The 17018-nt window shown below is 45.4% G+C and overlaps 1 protein-coding gene across 1 annotated transcript in view; it reads right to left on the bottom strand.

Annotated features, from left to right (window-relative positions):
• Positions 1 to 17018, bottom strand: part of LOC141583173 (NBPF family member NBPF1-like) — a 39961-nt gene that overhangs the window by 14009 nt on the left and 8934 nt on the right. The window contains exons 3-7 of the mRNA XM_074392509.1: positions 16228 to 16326; positions 14034 to 14776; positions 8812 to 8922; positions 6373 to 6497; positions 948 to 6181 (exon numbers count right to left, since the gene is read on the bottom strand). Of these exons, the coding sequence (XP_074248610.1) occupies positions 948 to 1122 (175 nt within the window). The 5' untranslated portion in view covers positions 1123 to 6181; positions 6373 to 6497; positions 8812 to 8922; positions 14034 to 14776; positions 16228 to 16326. The remainder of the gene's footprint in view (positions 1 to 947; positions 6182 to 6372; positions 6498 to 8811; positions 8923 to 14033; positions 14777 to 16227; positions 16327 to 17018) is intronic.

The raw sequence follows: 17018 nt of genomic DNA, 5'->3' as shown, positions 1-17018 counted from the left end.
CCCCAAAACCTAAAATGCAATTAAAAAAAAAAAACTTTTTCCCACAAATCTTCATAAATTGCCCTAAATGCTTTCCAGAAGCTTTGCTGCAATACTGATTTATCTCATCATATGTCATTGTCAATGAATGGTTAGAGAAATTTATACAGGAGACTAGACCGAGGGATGAATTCTAACAACTTTTACTGAAAAAAGAATCTGTGGAGCAGGCGAAGCGGCTCACGCCTGGAATCCCGGCACTTTAGGAGGCCCAAGCAGGCAGATCACTTGACCTCGGGGTTCAAGACCAGCCTGGCCAACATGGTGGAACTCCACCTCTACTAAATATACAAAAATTAGCCATTTGCAGTGGTGCTCCCCAGGGATCACAGCTAATCGGGAGGCTGAGGCACCGGTACCGGGCTACTCCCTGCTCTTGATGGCGCCACATACACATACCACAGCTTCTATTAGGAGCAGGGTCCCCTTCGAGCACTCACAGCGGGTACTGTGTGCTATCACTGTGTTTCCCCCGTGTCCCCAGAACACAGCTTTGCCTACTGGACCTCAGCAGAAACCAGAACCTAATGGAAGTTCAGTATCCTCAGACATTTAGACCAACAGACTGGAATCTACTTGACTGCAGGATCTTATACGGTACAGAGAGGATTCCTGGAAACATGGATTTAGCCTCTTGATGAGAAAAACAGGTGGTTGTGTGCCTGTGTCAGAAATCAATAGGCGGGATTGTAACCCCAGTCCCACCCCCACCTTACTGCAGACATGGAACAGTTGCTAAATACTTCGTCCTCTGTCTTCCATCTTTAACTAAATGTTAAAGTACCCATTTCTATTTTCTACAAGTATGGGAAGGATAAAATTAATTTTGATGTACAGAGTGGTTAGTTTCTCGAGACAAGACAGGACATCATTCATCAGTTTCATGGTGGTGAACCTGTAGAACTTACTGGATGTCTGCAGCTGATAGTTCTGGAAGTAGGCCACCTGGCTCAGAAGAAGTCTATTTTTGCTGGCTCTGAAATTCAGTTTGGTCTCTTCCTGCTGGGAGTAGGAATTCTCGATGGTATCTGGAAAGTTCACCTCTGTGGTTTTCGTGGAACAAGTCCTGCCAGATGTTGCCATGCTGACATCTGGCAGGACTTGAACTCACCCCAGGTAGAGACAGAAACTGGGGAGAAGAAAACCAAACACATGATGGGTTAAAAACTGGAAATCAAATAGGTTTCATCAGGACTGGGGGATGTCAAGAACTCAAATTCTTAACTTACCGTTGAGAAAAACTTGATCCTCACAGTACTTTAGGGTCCTTAACCGCAAAAACAAGGTTCGCAATGCTTCAGCTGGGAGCTAAAGGTGCCACCTCTAGCTCAGACTCTGACAAGAGTGTGGGAGATAGTGGCCTGTGTACCAGGTAACCGTCTGCTGTTGCAATAACAGAATTAGAAGCTGGACGTGTCATGGAATCTTAGGAGCCCTTCATTCCAATTGCCCAGGGTTTGCTAAAACACAGGCCTCCTGGTCTCACCTGAGGTCACAACCGATGGGGACCGTTCCTCTATCAGTCACTCTCAGTATTTGTGTACCCTTGTTACAATGCCACAGTCCCACCTCATTCCCAATACATCTCAGCATGTGCCTCATTTTTTATCTCTTGTGTGTATAAAATTGTAAAGGCAGAAACAGTTTCCCAACATGTGATATTTTCTTAATGCTAGTCAGGAAGTCAGTCACGCCTCCTTCTCATATGTGAAAACAGAATTGAAGGCTTTTCCACAAGTTTAACACATCATCCTATTACACTGCCGTGATAGCCTCTGACTCTTCTGCAGTTTTTTCTGTATCCACTAGAAAGTGAATGAGGAATTCATTTTTTTAAAATGTTATCTTTCCTGGCTCAATATTCTTCTTGCTGCATCCCATGGTTATGCTGATTTATATTTTCTTACTGGCAGATATCACTATACTGATATTTGTGGCAGAAGAGACTTTTCATCTCACTTAAGACCAGTTTGATGCTCCTATATCCAAAGCTTCCTCTATATGGGATGATTTGTTTTTTAATGTGACTGAACACTACCTCTCATTCTTTTCACTTATGGATGTCAATTTAGTCCCAGAAGAGCTCTTTTCAAGGTGTCAAGTCATGAAAATCATTCTTATAGAGATGCCCTGAAGGCATATGTGACCATCTATCTTGGGAAGTCTGGTAAACCTGATATGATTTTGTTGTTTTCATTTCGTCTTTCCATATATTGAAAATAACAGGGCCATGAGCGGTCCTTATGGAAGACCGTTTGAGAGATATTTTTCTGAGTTGGTCTAACGCCGTTGATGTGTGGCTGCATCCCACTAACCAAACACAGTAAGATCAAGGTGATGGTCAGGGGTGGTTGGTGGTCCTCCGGGTTGCTGTGCAATAGAAGGTGGATTGGAGATGACAGGAATGAGTAGGGAAGAGTCATCCCCTGAACCACCTCCTCACTTTCTCAGCTTTCACTGCCACCCAGGTTTTGTGAGCCTGGGACTTGGGAGACCGTTCTGTAGCCCAGGTCTCCTGTGTCTGGCTGCTTCCTGGGCTTGCCTGAGTTCAGGGTGCAGTGGGTGTGACCCTGGGCTGCCCAACATTCATGTGGAAGTGAAGCAAGGAGGACTGGATCAATCATTGGAAAGCGTGCCTCTCTACAGCCCCCATCATCCTCCAGCAACACTGTCAGCATACTGCTTTCAGATACATCAAAGCCTTTATGTATATACATGTTCTGGTGTCTCAGAAGCCTGACATTCTGTGGCAGAAGGAAAATGTAAGGTTTATTATAAAAATGACGAAACTGCAGGTTCACCAAGTTATGTGGCTTACTTCAGGTCACACAGGGATGAGTTTCGAGCACTGCCAATAAAAGCAATCACTAGGATCCATGTCATTCAGTAAATATTCATACAATTATTCAGTAATTACTTGTTGATCAATTTGTACCAGGCATTTTGCTCAAAACTGTGCACATATTTGGACAGCATATCTTCATCAGAATCCTCCACGTAACGCTGTTATCCTAAGAATCAGGTAAGAAACCTGAACAAGAGGGATAGCAAATCATGAATTTGGCCATATTTCCATTTTTTGGTTTCTGTGATGCTGGACAAATGACCAGAATGAGTCACAGGAAGAGTATTGATTCCTGTATCATCTTCCAGGACAGAGGTGTGCCCTCCTAGCATATTGGGATCAAAATTCAGAAGTGTCTGCAACCTTGCTTTAGCAGTATGGAAAATCACCTCTATTTTCCATGGAATTAGACCTGGAATTTCCCTGGACCTTTGGAATATACAAGAGAAGTATGAGACTTGGGTATTTAACTTGACTTAATTCTTGACTGTATTTAATTCTCTCTTCTATGGAATGCCAATGATTCTAAGACTTTTGCTTTTCTTTCTTTCTTTTTTATTTTGAGACAGAGTCTTGCTATCACCAGGCTGAAATGCAGTGATGCAATCTCGGTTCACCACAACCTCTGTCTCTCGAGTTCAAGCGATTCTCCTGTCTCGTCTCCCAAGTAGCGGGGACTACAGGCATGTGCCACCACGCTCAGCTAATTTTTGTGTTTTTAGTAGAGATAGGGTTTCATCATGTTGGCCAGGATGGTCTCGATATCATGATCTCGTGATCCGCACACCTTGGCCTCCCAAAGTGCTGGGACTACAGGCGTGAGCCACCATACCCGGCCGACTTTTACCTTCTTATATGCACAATACATGTTTTATGAAGAAAATTTTACTAATAGCTCTATTTAGAAAGAATAAATATGAGCTATAGTTTAGGGTTTATGCCTGGGACTTACTATTTTTATGATTTCTGTTTTGAGATTAAATTCTCAGGTAAATAGAAAAATACTTATTGCTTATGAAAGCAAACTAGTTACTGGTTTGAGTTTTTGACACAGAAGCACACACTTTTGACTTCATCTTTGTCTCTCCCCAACAGTGCCGCTCACTGTCTCCCAATAGGACCTGGCCACGCCCCTGCACTTACCCTCGTCCTGCTCAACCATCTCCATGCACTGTCCAATTCCATCTGTGATTCAGGCTCCTCCCAAGGCTCCCTGAAATAGGTACAGGTCTTGGGACATCAGACACACTCCAGGCACAAAAGCAGCCCATACTGTAAAGCGGGCAGCTGTGTTCCTGCTTCCCTGAAGTTGGCAGTGATGTCCTAGGACAGGAAGAAACACTTTCCCTTGTTAGGGGGTCTCTTCTTCGTGTCTCAGGGCCTCTGATCTAGTGAACACAACTGTCCTGAATGTGAACAAACTTGCTAAATTCCTGGTTTCTTGCTAGGTGGCTAGAACACATTTATAAGACTTCCTTACATACTCATGTTTGCTGAAGTCTGAATTCTTACCAGTATGATTCCTTTTCTTGTAAGGGGCAGCTTAGGGAAGATTAGCCCTATTGCCATGCAAAGAGAGATAAAGTGAATTTCTACTCAAAGCAATCTTGAATTTGAAACTAGGTCTTCCACTGTTTCAAAGCTGGCCTGTAGGTCCAACTGTGGACATATGTGGACATCACATCTTCATCAGAATCCTCAGGCATGTGTCCTCAAGGGCTTGTGTGTCTCCTGTACTCAGCATAAAGTTCTCATTATGGTAAGTTATAATTAACTTACCAGAATATCATTCATTATCAAGATAAAGTTATTTCTCATTATGGTAAGTTATAATTAACTTACCAGGATATCATTCATTATCAAGATAAAGTTATTTATCATTATGGCAAGGACAAGTTTAGAAGACTTATTAAATTTACTTCTTTATTTCCCCAGCTGGAAACAGTCTATAGCTCCTGATATCATCACTGTCCTCTGAATACCTTGGCTGCATTAACTGCTTTGACTCAACATGGAGCTGTGGTGTTGGTCTACTGTACCTCGAGATGCTGAAATATGGCTGAAGTCCAGGGTCACTGGCCCAGGACATCCACTGCAGTCATCTCATGAGGCATGGGCCACTCGTTCCAACAAACCCACCATCACTACACTTCTCATGAATCAGCAGTCACTAGATTGAGAATTCTGTGAAAGCTGGGATCCTATTTTACTCACCTCTGTGGTCATGGTCCTTAGCTAAGGGCCCAGCACAGAGGGGCCTCTCAGCAGTGTTCATCTATGATTGAATAAAATGCATTACAAACCTCCAGCCCTTTCACTACATCTCTGTCCCCAGTGTCTTGTAAGGGATGCTCTTTCTCTCAGAGGCTGCAAATCCCCTTCCCTAGAGAGGCACCTGCCTTACACCATCCCTGCCCCAGAATCCTCTCCTGTGGGAGCTTCAAGAAGACTAGTCTGTTCTCAAAATGTTCTCTTAGGCTTCCCCATCATTAGCAGCAATGTCCTTTGACATCCTCTCCCATCCTCTGAGTTCCCACAACACCTCAGTTGGGTAGAATGACCGTATCTTGTTCAAATGACCTGTGTTTGTGTTCTTCCACTCACTGGCTTGAGTTTCTTTAGAGAGACATTAAACACCTGAATCCCAAGTGCTTAGCACACTATAAAGAAAATTACATGCTCAATAAATATTTATGAGAAACTTCTCTCAACTGAACGTGCAGAGGAATATTATTAGTATCATTGCTTCATAATCAAGCAAGGGACACTTCCTCTGGCACCTGACCTAGGGCAGAGCAGTTTAATGTGAGAACGGACATCCCCAACCCTTCTCCCACATGGTCATTCCCTCTAACCCACACTGACCTGAAGAGCGTCCACTGCTACGGCAGCAGCGACGCTGAGGCTCCTGGGTCAGGGGAGTGTTCATCCAGGACTGAATAAAACTGACTACAAACCTCCGACCCTTTCTTGGAGTTCAAGCTGCCCCTCACTATAAACCAGCTCTGATCTAACCCGTGGTTCTCCCTGGCCAGAGGCAGGAGACCCCTGTCGAGTCAGTTTCTCTCAGTCCCCACTGCTCAGCTCGCGCTGCTCCTTGAGGGTTTAAATGATCATAGCATTGCCATTTCCCCTGAGGCTTCTGTCCTGGTTTGTCCTTATTCTCCCTTCTTTGGTTTTCATTTACCAATGGCTCGTCCTTTGTGGATTATTCTCATCCCCTAAAGCTGTTGACTTTCTTTCTTCCACCTGTTCCCACAGCTCTGGGATTCCAGCGTGTAGACTCAGCTCAGGCTCCTGCAGGAGACACACAGAGTCAGGACTCAGATGAGGCTCCCAGGCAGTATTGAAAAGCATCTCAATTCCTCAGAGGCTCAGAGAAAACAGAGCGGGAAGGGAACTCAGAGAGGTACAACAAGCCTCTATCTTACTGATGAGGAAACACTGAAGCCCAGAAAGACTGAGACTCTCCCAGGCTCCCTCCTCACCACTTGGTGGCAGCAGATCCCACACAAGCCTTGGCCTCAGCCTCCCTGTGCAGAGCAGGTAACTCGCCCTCCCAAAGCTGGCTGCTGCCGTTCAGAAAACTTTAGATGAAAAATAGCAGTTTCCACTGTGAAAACAAAAACGGTAAAAGGTCCTATCCTTGGACAAACCCTTTATACCAGTTCCATAGTCCTGGCATTTACACTCGGTCAGCTGTCATTCACTGGCTGCTAGATTGGGGCAGGGATCACACAGGATTAAATAGTGTTTCACACAACCCTGCTTTCCCGGCCTGGGCTCTCAGCTCCTCCATTGTTCTTCAGAAGCTTTCTTCTGCTCTAACTGCTGGAGAGTCCAGGCCCTCATGTGGGTCATTTCTCCAAGAAGATCCCTGTTATTTTCTTCCTCTCCTGGAGGTCGAGAGGGCAGAGACTGGTTCTGGGACTCCATAGTCTTAGGTTTTCTCCTAAGCCAGCCAGGGCAGCTGAGAGCAATCATGACTGCCAGAGGTCAGCTCAGTGAAGAGGAGCACGGGCTCACAAGGACAGCCCCTCGTAGAGACGGTCAGGACTGTGACACACGCAATATCTGACCAATTCTGCTGGGATGATGCAACAAGGATTAAGTGCAGGATGCTGCCACAAGGAGAAAAGGGAAGAACCAAAAGAGTAGGGGAAGAAGGAAAATAAAATGTTTTCAATAATGATGGGAAAAAATGCAGAGCCCGGAGCCAAAGCTCCCTGTCACAGAGGGTTAGTTCCAGGCTGTGGAGCCTAATCAGGAATGAACAAGAATCACTAGCAGTGTTATTCTGTGACTGTCCCACCACTGCACACTGAAGACAGATAAGCTGTTTGTTCAGTTTCACGGGTCAACAGGAGTAAGGGAATTATATCAAGGATCTGTACTTGGGCCGGGCTTGGTGGCTCATGCCTGAAATCCTAGCACCTTGGGAGGCTGAGGGAGATAACCTCTGAGGTCAGGAGTTTCAGACTAGCGGGTCCAACAGGGCAAAACCGCATCTCTACTAAAAACACAAAAAAATTAGCTGAATGCAGTGGTGCATGTCTGTATTCTCAGCTACTCAAGAGGCTGAGTCAGGAGAATCGCTTGAACCCAGGAGGCAGAAGTCGCAAAAAGCCAAGATCGCACCAATGCACTCCAGCATGGGTGACAGACCAAGACTCACTCTCAAATAAAAAGAATCTGTACTGAACGGACACCCTCAGAAGCCTCATTCACACTTGGTGTACATAATTTAAATGAGATTTTAAACTTTTGGTCAGATTAAAGCTACATGACATTTTTCACTTTGCACTAATGCATAATGACAGGAAACTTGGAAACCTTAGGTGAGAGGGTGAATGCCTTTTGCATCTGTGAGGAACGTGAATGTCTGGGGCCCAGAAGTTGAACTGTGATAGGTGGAATTTCTAAAATGGTCTCCAAACATGCTGTACCCTTATCTCTGGAACCTGTTAAGCTGATGAGACATTCCTGTGATTACGTTGTTACAGGGCAGTCATATGATTTTAGAGTGATATGGTTTGGCTCTGTGTCCCCACCCAAATCTCATGTTGAATTATAATCCTGACTGTTGGAACTGGGGCCTGGCAGGAGGTTATTGGATCATGGGGATGGTTTCTCATAGCTTAGAACCACCCCTCAAGTGCTGTCGCATGATAGAGTTTCCATGAGATCTGCCTCTTTACAACCATGCAGCACTTCCCCTTTCTCTCTCTCTCTTTCTGTCTCTCTCGCTTTCTGTCTCTCTCGCTCTCTCTTTCTCTCTCCCTCCCTCTCTCCATCCATCCCTCACCTGCCAGCCCACAGAACCATGACCTAATTAAATTTCTTTTCTTTATAAATCACCCAGCCTCAGGTCATTATAACATTGCAAGAACAGACTAATTCAAAGGCTAAGATTTCCTGAGTGGGCCGGATCTAATTACATCACTCCCTAAGTGTCACAGATTTCTCTAGTGGGTAGGAGATGGGAGCTGGAGAAGAATTCCATGAGCTGTTGTTGGTTGGAAGATGGGGAAAGTGAGAAAGAATGCAGATGGCCTCTGGAGTCGGGTGTCTCCTGGCTGAGAGCCAGGAGGACTGCAAAAGGATGTCAGTCTTCCACCCACAAGAAGATGGATTCTGCCAATACATCTGTAGTGAACTTGGAAGAGTATCCTGAGCTCTAGATGAAAAACACAGGCAGCACATAACTGGATTTCAGCCTCCTAAGACCCTGATCAGAGAACCCAATCACTCCTGATTTCTGTGGTTTCAAACCACTAACTTGTTATAATGTGTTAAGAGGTAGCAACAGAAAACTAGTTACAGGTGCCTATCTGTACTCTTTATATTTTCACATACATGTATGCTAATCCCTATAAGCACAAAAAAGAAAAAAAAAGCAAAGAACTACAGTAAAATGTTATACTTACCTTTATGGGAGGACTGCAAGGGCTGTTCCAGAGCCCATGCAACTGGAAGAAGATAACGTAGGGCATTTCATGGAGGTGAAAAGTGTCTCCTCAGTGTTACCAACTCAAATTCTGAAAGAAAAAAGATGGTAAAATACTTAACTCCCAGCCAGGTGTGGTGGCTCACGCATGTAACCCAAGCACTTTAGGAGGCTAAGGTGGGTGATTACCTGAGGTTGGGAGTTCAAGACCAGGCTGACCAACATGGAGAAACCCCGTCTCTACTAAAAGTACAAAACTACCTTCGCGTGGTGGTGCATGCCTGTAATCCCAGCTACTCAGGAGGCTGAGCCAGGAGAATTGCTTGAACACAGGAGGCAGAGGTTGCAGTGAGCCGAGTTTGTGCCATTGCACTCCAGCCTGAACAACAAGAGCAAAACTCCAGCTAAAAAAAAAAAATTAAAAAAAAAAAAAAAAAAAAAAAAACTCATCATAACATTATCTGCAAATTCATCTTCTGCATTTCTTTTTTTTTTTTTTTTTTTTTTTTTTGAGACGGAGTTTCGCTCTTGTTACCCAGGCTGGAGTGCAATGGCGCGATCTCGGCTCACCGCAACCTCCGCCTCCTGGGCTCAGGCAATTCTCCTGCCTCAGCCTCCTGAGTAGCTGGGATTACAGGCACGTGCCACCACGCCCAGCTAGTTTTTTGTATTTTTAGTAGAGACGGGGTTTCACCATGTTGACCAGGATGGTCTCGATCTCTCGACCTCGTGATCCACCCACCTCGGCCTCCCAAAGTGCTGGGATTACAGGCTTGAGCCACCGTGCCCGGCGCTCATCTTCTGCATTTCTAATAGAAGATTTTCTTTTAGGTCTTTCACTCATGCCCACCAGACAAGGTTTGATAGCAACTGCCTGACACCGGCACAGATGAACCAATTCAAGGAGAGCAATAAACGGGACGACTACTCTGCTCCCCCAGAGAAAGTCCTTAGAATAAAGTATCTCCTCTAGTTGCCACAAGAGCAAGACAACGGTCCATTGTATAAAATTCCAATCTAATAAAAGCTGAAATGGAATGTTGTCTGTTTTCCAAATGTTTATTTTGTTCAGGCTCCGTCGTGGTGACCAGGGATTGGAAAATGACTGCAAAGAGGCTCTGGGGAATCTGGGGAGCGAAGAAATGTATTCTAAGAGGGGACTGAGGTGATGGCTGCAAAATTCTGTATGTCTACTGAAATTACTCAATGGTACATTTGCAATTAGTGACTTTTATTACAAGTAACTTGTTAAATGAAATTCCTGGTTTCTACTCCAACTTCCAAGGGGCTAGGAGGTCACCACTTGTCCTCACAAGAAGAAGAAAGGTGAACAAACTGAAAATTATCAACCCTGTTACCAGAGGGACTAGAGGAGAGGTCACAGGGCAAACTGCCATGCTGAAAACAAGACACACAGGCAGATACAGGGAACAGAAGCTGCTGAAGCCAGCAACTGGGAGGAGCGCTTCAATGGTCCTCACAGATTACTAGAAGCTGAGGGTGGCCTGGCCTGAGCATTCAAAACTCCTTGGGTCTCAGATTTAGTGGGGATCTCACACTCTTCTAAGTGTTACCACCAGGAGCCCAACCAGGTTCTCACTGTAAAGATCAGAAAAATCCCCAGAGAACTGACACTGCCCACTTCAGTACTAATTATAGAGCTACAGTAACCAAACAATGTGGAAATTGGTGAAGAAAGAAAAAAACAGACAAATAGGTCACTAGAAAAGCATACCGAGCTCAGGAATACACCTACACAGATACTCGACAGATCTTTGAGAAAGGCACAAAGGCAATTTAACAGGGAAAGGACAGTCTTTTCAACAAATGGTGCTAGAATGACTAGATATCCACGTGTGGAAAATGAATAAATCTAGGCAAAGATTTTACACCTTTCACAAAATGGATCTTACACCTGAATGTGAGGTGCAAAACTGTAAGACTCCTGGATTATCACATAGAGGAAGATCTGGGTGACTTGGGATTGGTGATGACTTCTCAGATACAATGCCAAAAGCATAATCCAGGAAGAAAAAATGGAGAAGTTCAACTTCATAAAAATTAAAAACTTCTGCTCTGTCAAAGACATTGTTAAGAAAATGAATAACCAAGTGATAGACTGGGAAAAAAATTGGCAAAATACAGATCTGATGAAAGACTGGTGTCCAATATATATAAAGGACTTTTAAAACTCAATAATAAAAAAGCAAAAAACCCAATTTAGAAATGGGCAGAAGACCTGGATACTTCACCAGAAAAGATATATGGACGGCAAATAAGCATATGAAAAAGATGCTCAAAACCATGCGTCACTAGGAAACTGCATATTAAACCAATGAGACGCCACTACACTATACTATACACCTAACAGGAAGGCTCAAATCCAAACAAGTGACAATACCACAGGCTGTCAAAGACGCAGAGCAATGGGGACTCTCACTCGCTGCTAGTGGAAATGCAAAACGCTAGTCAATTTGGAAAACAGTTTGGCAGGTACTTTTTAAAATAAAAATAAAAAGCTAAACACAGCCTTGCCACATAATCCTGAAAATAGCAGTTTTAGATACTTACCAAAGTAATGTGAAAACATGTTCACTCAAAAACTTGCATCTAAGTATGTACAACAGTTTTACTCATACTTAACAAAAACTGAAAGTAACCAAAATGTCCCTCAGTAAGTGAGGGGCTGAACAAACTGTGGTATATCTGTACAAGAGAATAGGATTCAGTGATCAATGAAATGAGCTAGCAGGCCACGAGAAGACATGGAGGCACTTTAAATACAGAATGCTAAGAAGAAACTAGTCTAAAGACTCTACACACTGTATGATTCCAACACTAGGACATTCCAGGACAGTCAAAATGGTAGAGACAGTGAAACGATCAGTGATTGCCAAGTGTGCAGGAGGGATGAATTGGTTGAACACAAGGAGGTTTTCAGCAGTAAAAATCTTCTGTGTGATACTGTACTGGGGATTCATGACATGGTAATTGTCAAGCCCCATAGAACTGTAAAACTCAAAGAATGCACCCTAACGCAAACTATAGAGTTTAGTTAATAATAATGTATCAATATTGATTAATCAATTGTAAATATATATCCCAGCAGTGCATGATACTAATGATAGAGGAAACTCTGTGCTAGGAGATAAGAGAGAATAGGGGAATTCCCTGTACTATCAGCTCAATTTATCTGTAAACCTAGAATTCTTGTAAAAAATAATGTCCACTACGTTTTATTAAAGTTAGGATGCAACACCCACAAATCAAAATTGTGGTGGCATCCTTTTATGTGTGGTTCATACTGGGTGTTGAGGTGCACCAAGCTGGAGTCAGAACAGTCGGAGACATCAACACCTGTGCCTTCAACCACCGGCTCTGTGGGTGTCCCTGGAATCCAGAGGGCAGATCAGTGAGCCTGAGACAGACTCAGTGCCCCAGATAGTGCAGGCTTCTGGTAAGGACAGGGAGAAATCATCTCAGGGCAGTAATATGGCCGATATATATGTTATTTTCGACGTGGGTGAATCTTGAAGTCTAAAAAGTATTTAACTTAGAAGACAGAAAATCTCTGCTCATTATGTTAAGAATAAATTTAGAGGCCGGGCACAGTGGCTCAAGCCTGTAATCCCAGCACTTTGGGAGGCCGAGACGGGTGGATCACGAGGTCAAGAGATCGAGACCATCCTGGTCAACATGGTGAAACCCTGTCTCTACTAAAAACACAAAAAATTAGCTGGGCATGGTGGCGCGTGCTTGTAATCTCAGCTACTCAGGAGGCTGAGGCAGGAGAATTGCCTGAACCCAGGAGGCGGAGGTTGCGGTCAACCGAGATCGCGCCATTGCACTCCAGCCTGGGTAACAAGAGCGAAACTCCGTCTCAAAAAAAAAAAAAAAAAGAATAAATTTAGAATCATTGTTACACTTACATCTTTATTTCCCTCGCTGGCCAGGACCTCATCAGTAGCTACTGATGTCACTAGTGTCCTCTGATCACCTTGGCAGTCTTCACTGTTTTGACCCAACAGGAACTGAGGTGTTGCTTGTACCTAAGATGCTGACACCTGATAGAAGTCCAGGGTCACTGTCCCAAAGCAAGTCATCCAGCTGTCGATAACAACCACAAGGGGGACCAGACCATCCACTGAGGTCATCTCCATGCAGCATGAGCCACTTGCTCTAATGAAGTCACCATCACTACACTTCTCATAACTCGCTAGTCACTAGACTGAGAGTTCTGTGAAAGCCGAGATCGGATTCTACTCATCTCTGTGTTCATGATTCCCAGCTTAGGGTCTGGTACTAAGGAAGTTCTCAGCAGTGTTCACCGAAGATAGACTAAAACTGACTACAGATATCCAATCCAATCCCTGACATTCCTCTCCAAAATGTCCACCCAGGGATGTTATCATTTCTCCCAAGATGCAGCAAGTCCCCCTCCTACACCTGTAGACCCTGCTCTACACCAGTCATGCCCCAGGATCTTCTTCTGTGGGACACTGGGGGAAAAACAGGACTGCTCTGAAGAATCCCTCTTACGGTTCCCCTTGTCCTTAGGAGCAATGTCTTCACCTACACTCCCATCCTCTGGGCTGCCATGACACCTCACTTTCGGAGAACTGCCCTATTTTCTTGAAATCATGTCTCTGTGTTCTTTCTCTCATGGGCTTCAGTTCCTTGGGGAAACTTCTATCTGACCCCCAAGTGCTTAACACGGTGTAGAGAAAATTAAACACCCAGTAAATACTCTTCACATAGAGACCTTCCTCAACTCAAAGTACAGAGGAATAGTGGAAGTATCACTGCCTCGTATACTGGCAAGAATCACTGACTCTGGCACCTGACCTAGGGCAGAGCTGTGTGGTGTCAGAACGGACATCTCTCACCCTTCTCCAAGCACGGTGATTCCCTCTCATCCACGCCGACCTGCAGAGCATCCTCTGCTGCGGGAGCCCCGAGGTCGAGGCTCCGGGGTCTGGGGCGGGGCCCACGGTCGCATCCTCTCCGTCTTGGAGCGGTGCTGCCCCTCACTACAAACCAGCTCTGATCCACCCTTTGGCTCTCCCTGGCCAGGCTCAGGAGACTCCTGCGGAGTAGGTTTCTCTCGGTCCCCCCTGCTCAGCGTGCGCTGCTCCTGGCGTGGCTGCATGATCACAGGCCCGCTGCCCATCCCCCGAGGCTCCTGGCCCCGTCTGTGCTCACTCTCCCCGGCTTCGGTCCCCCCGTTCCAGCGCTGACTCGTCCCCTGCAGGTTCTTCTCTTCTCCAAACACCTGCCGACTTTCTTCCTTCCGTCCGTCCCCTCGGGTCTGGGCTTCCAGGGTGTGGATTCAGCTCAGGCTCCGCAGGAGACACACAGGGGCCAGTCAGGAGTCAGAGCCAAAGAGGTCAGTGCGGGTTACAGGTCCAGGCAGTGTTAAAAACCATCTTAGCCCCTCAACGGCTCAGAGAAAACAGAGCAGGAAGGGACCTCAGAAAGGTACACTGAGCCCCTACTTTACTGATGAGAAAACTGAAGCCCAGAAAGTCTAAGACTCTCCAGGCTCCCTGACCACCTGGTGGCAGCAGATACACCTCACAAGCCTTGGCCTCAGCCTCCCTGTGCCAAGCAGGGAGGAAACTCACTGCTGCCTTTCAGAAAACTTTGGATTAAATACAGCAATCTCACCTTGCAAACAGAGTAAACGGGACTTTCCTTGGACAATTCTTCATCATGGTTCTATAGGCCTATTACTTATTCTCAGTCCGTTGTCTTTCACTGGCTTGCAGATCGGGGCAGGGAGCACATGAGAATTAAATAGTGCTCAACACAAACCTGCTTTCCCAGTCCGGGCGTTCAGCTCCTCCATGCTTCCTCAGGGCGTTTCCTCTGCTGTGACTGCTGGAGAGTCCAGGCCCTCACGGGGGTCATTTCTCCATGAAGATCCCTGTTATTTTCTTCCTCTCCTGGAGATAGAGAGGGCAGAGAATGGCTCTGGGTCTCCATGGTCTTAGGTTTTCTCCGAAGCCAGCCAGGGCAGCTGAAAGCAATCATGACTGAGAGAGGTTAGGACAGTGAAGACGGTCCCAGAGGAGCACGGGCTCACAAGGACAGCCCCTCGTGGACACGGTCAGCACTGTGACACGGGCACTATCTGACCAATTCTGCCGGGGGTGACGGACCAAGGATTAAGCGGAGGATGCTGCCATGAGGAGAAAGAAGCAGCAAAGGAGTGGGGGGAAAATTAAGATAGATAATAATGGTTTCAAGAAATGCAGAGCAAAGATCCCAGAGGCAAAGTCCCACAGGATGGAGGGGCAGTCCCAGGCTGTGGATCCTACTTAAGAACCTCCTGCTGGATTCTGCCCAGCTCCATTTCCAAACGACTGTGGGTCGGTGACTTCTTTCTCCCTTCCATGGTCCTTCTTTTTGAACTAGAATCACCGTAGTTGTCATTCTGTGTCTGTCCCGCCATTCCACATTAGGAGCAGATGAGCAGTTTGTTCAGTTTGACGGGTCGACGGAGGTAAGGACATTATGTCCAGGATCTGTATTTAATGGACACCCTCAGAGGCCTCATCCACACCTGGTGTGGATGCTTTAGATGAGATTTTAAACTTTGGATCTGATGTGGTCTATGTGACATTTTTCATGTTTAACTAATGCTTTAATGTGAAATTTGGAAACTTTAGAGGAGAGGGTGAATGTATTTTGCAGATGGGGGAATGTGAGTGTCCAACTGCGGTAGACGGAATTTCCGAAATGGTCCCCAAACATGCCATACGCTTGTCTCTGAAGCCTCTTAAGGTGATGAGACAGCATTCCTGTGATTACATTGGAATATGACAGTTACATGACTTGAAGATGGTTAGGTTACCTGCATGAACTGGATCGAATCACATCACTCCACAGTGACAGAGCTTTCCGCAGCTGGTTGGAGAAGATGAAGTCAGAGAAGGGAAGTCAGAGCTTGAGAAGGACTCCATGAGTGGTTATTGGTTGAAAGATGGGAAAGACAGGTAAGGAGGAAAGCAGGTGGCCTCTGAAGTCAGAGTGTCTCCTGGTTGACAGTCAGCACAGAAAAAGGGCCCTCAGTCCCCCACCAACAAGAATAGAAACTCCTTCAATACATGTAATGAACTCAGAAAAATAGCTGAGCTCTAGAGAAAACCCATAGCCAGACCATTCCCAGATTGTAGCTTCACATGACCCTGATCAGAAAACCCAGCCGCTTCATTCCAGACTTCTGTGGCTTCAAACCACCGGTTTGTGGTAATGTGATCATAGGCAGCAGGAGGAAACTAACACGGGTGCTGTCTCTCCTCTTGAATTCTATTTCCGATACACAGATGCTAAAGCCTCTCAGAGCAAAAATCAATCAATCGGTCAAAGAACTACAATAAAATCTTGCCCTCACCTTTATCTGGCTGTTCCAGAGTGCTTGCCACCTGAAGAAGACAATGTGGGGCATTTCAGGCACACGAGGAGTGCGGCGTTACTATTATCAACCGTATTTCTGAAAGAAGAAAGAGATGCTTCAGGCCTGGTGTGGCGACTCATGCCTGTAATCCTAGCACTTTACGAGGCCAAGGCAGGCGGATCACCTGAGGTCAAGAGTTAGAGACCAACCTGGCCAATATGGTAAAACCTTGTCTCTACTAAAAATACAAAAATTAGCTGGCTGTGGTGGTGGACACCTATAATCCCAGCTACTCAGTAGGCTGAGGCAGGAGAATCACTTCAACCCAGGAGGTGGAGGTTGCAGTGAGCTGAGATCGTGCCATTGCACTCAGCCTGGGCACAAAGCAAAAACTCTGAGAAAAAAAAAAAAGGCGGGGGGAAAAGAATAAAGATGGTTTAATATTTAACTCCACATATTACTATGTAAAAATGTATCATCTCTGTTTTAATGGCCAATTTTTAAAGATTTCCTTTCCTTGTGCTCACCAGACAAGGTTTTGTAGCAAGTACCACTCACCAGCACAGATGAACCAATTCAAGGAGAACCATAAACAGGACTACTACTATGTTTCCCCAAAAACATCCCTAGAATGCAACCTCTTCTCTATTTGTCAGAAAAGGAAGACGACAGTCCACTATATAAAGTCCCAAACACATGAAGATGTAAATATAATGAAGTCCGTTATCCAAATATTTATTCTATTCAGATCTAGGCATGGGGACTAGGGATTAGGAGAGGAAATGACT

This window comes from Saimiri boliviensis (genome assembly GCF_048565385.1).
Source record: "Saimiri boliviensis isolate mSaiBol1 chromosome 16 unlocalized genomic scaffold, mSaiBol1.pri SUPER_16_unloc_2, whole genome shotgun sequence".
Classification (NCBI taxonomy): Eukaryota; Metazoa; Chordata; class Mammalia; order Primates; family Cebidae; genus Saimiri; species Saimiri boliviensis.
The sequence above is the reverse complement of the archived record's forward strand: the minus strand, read 5'-3'. Positions and strand labels throughout refer to the sequence as shown.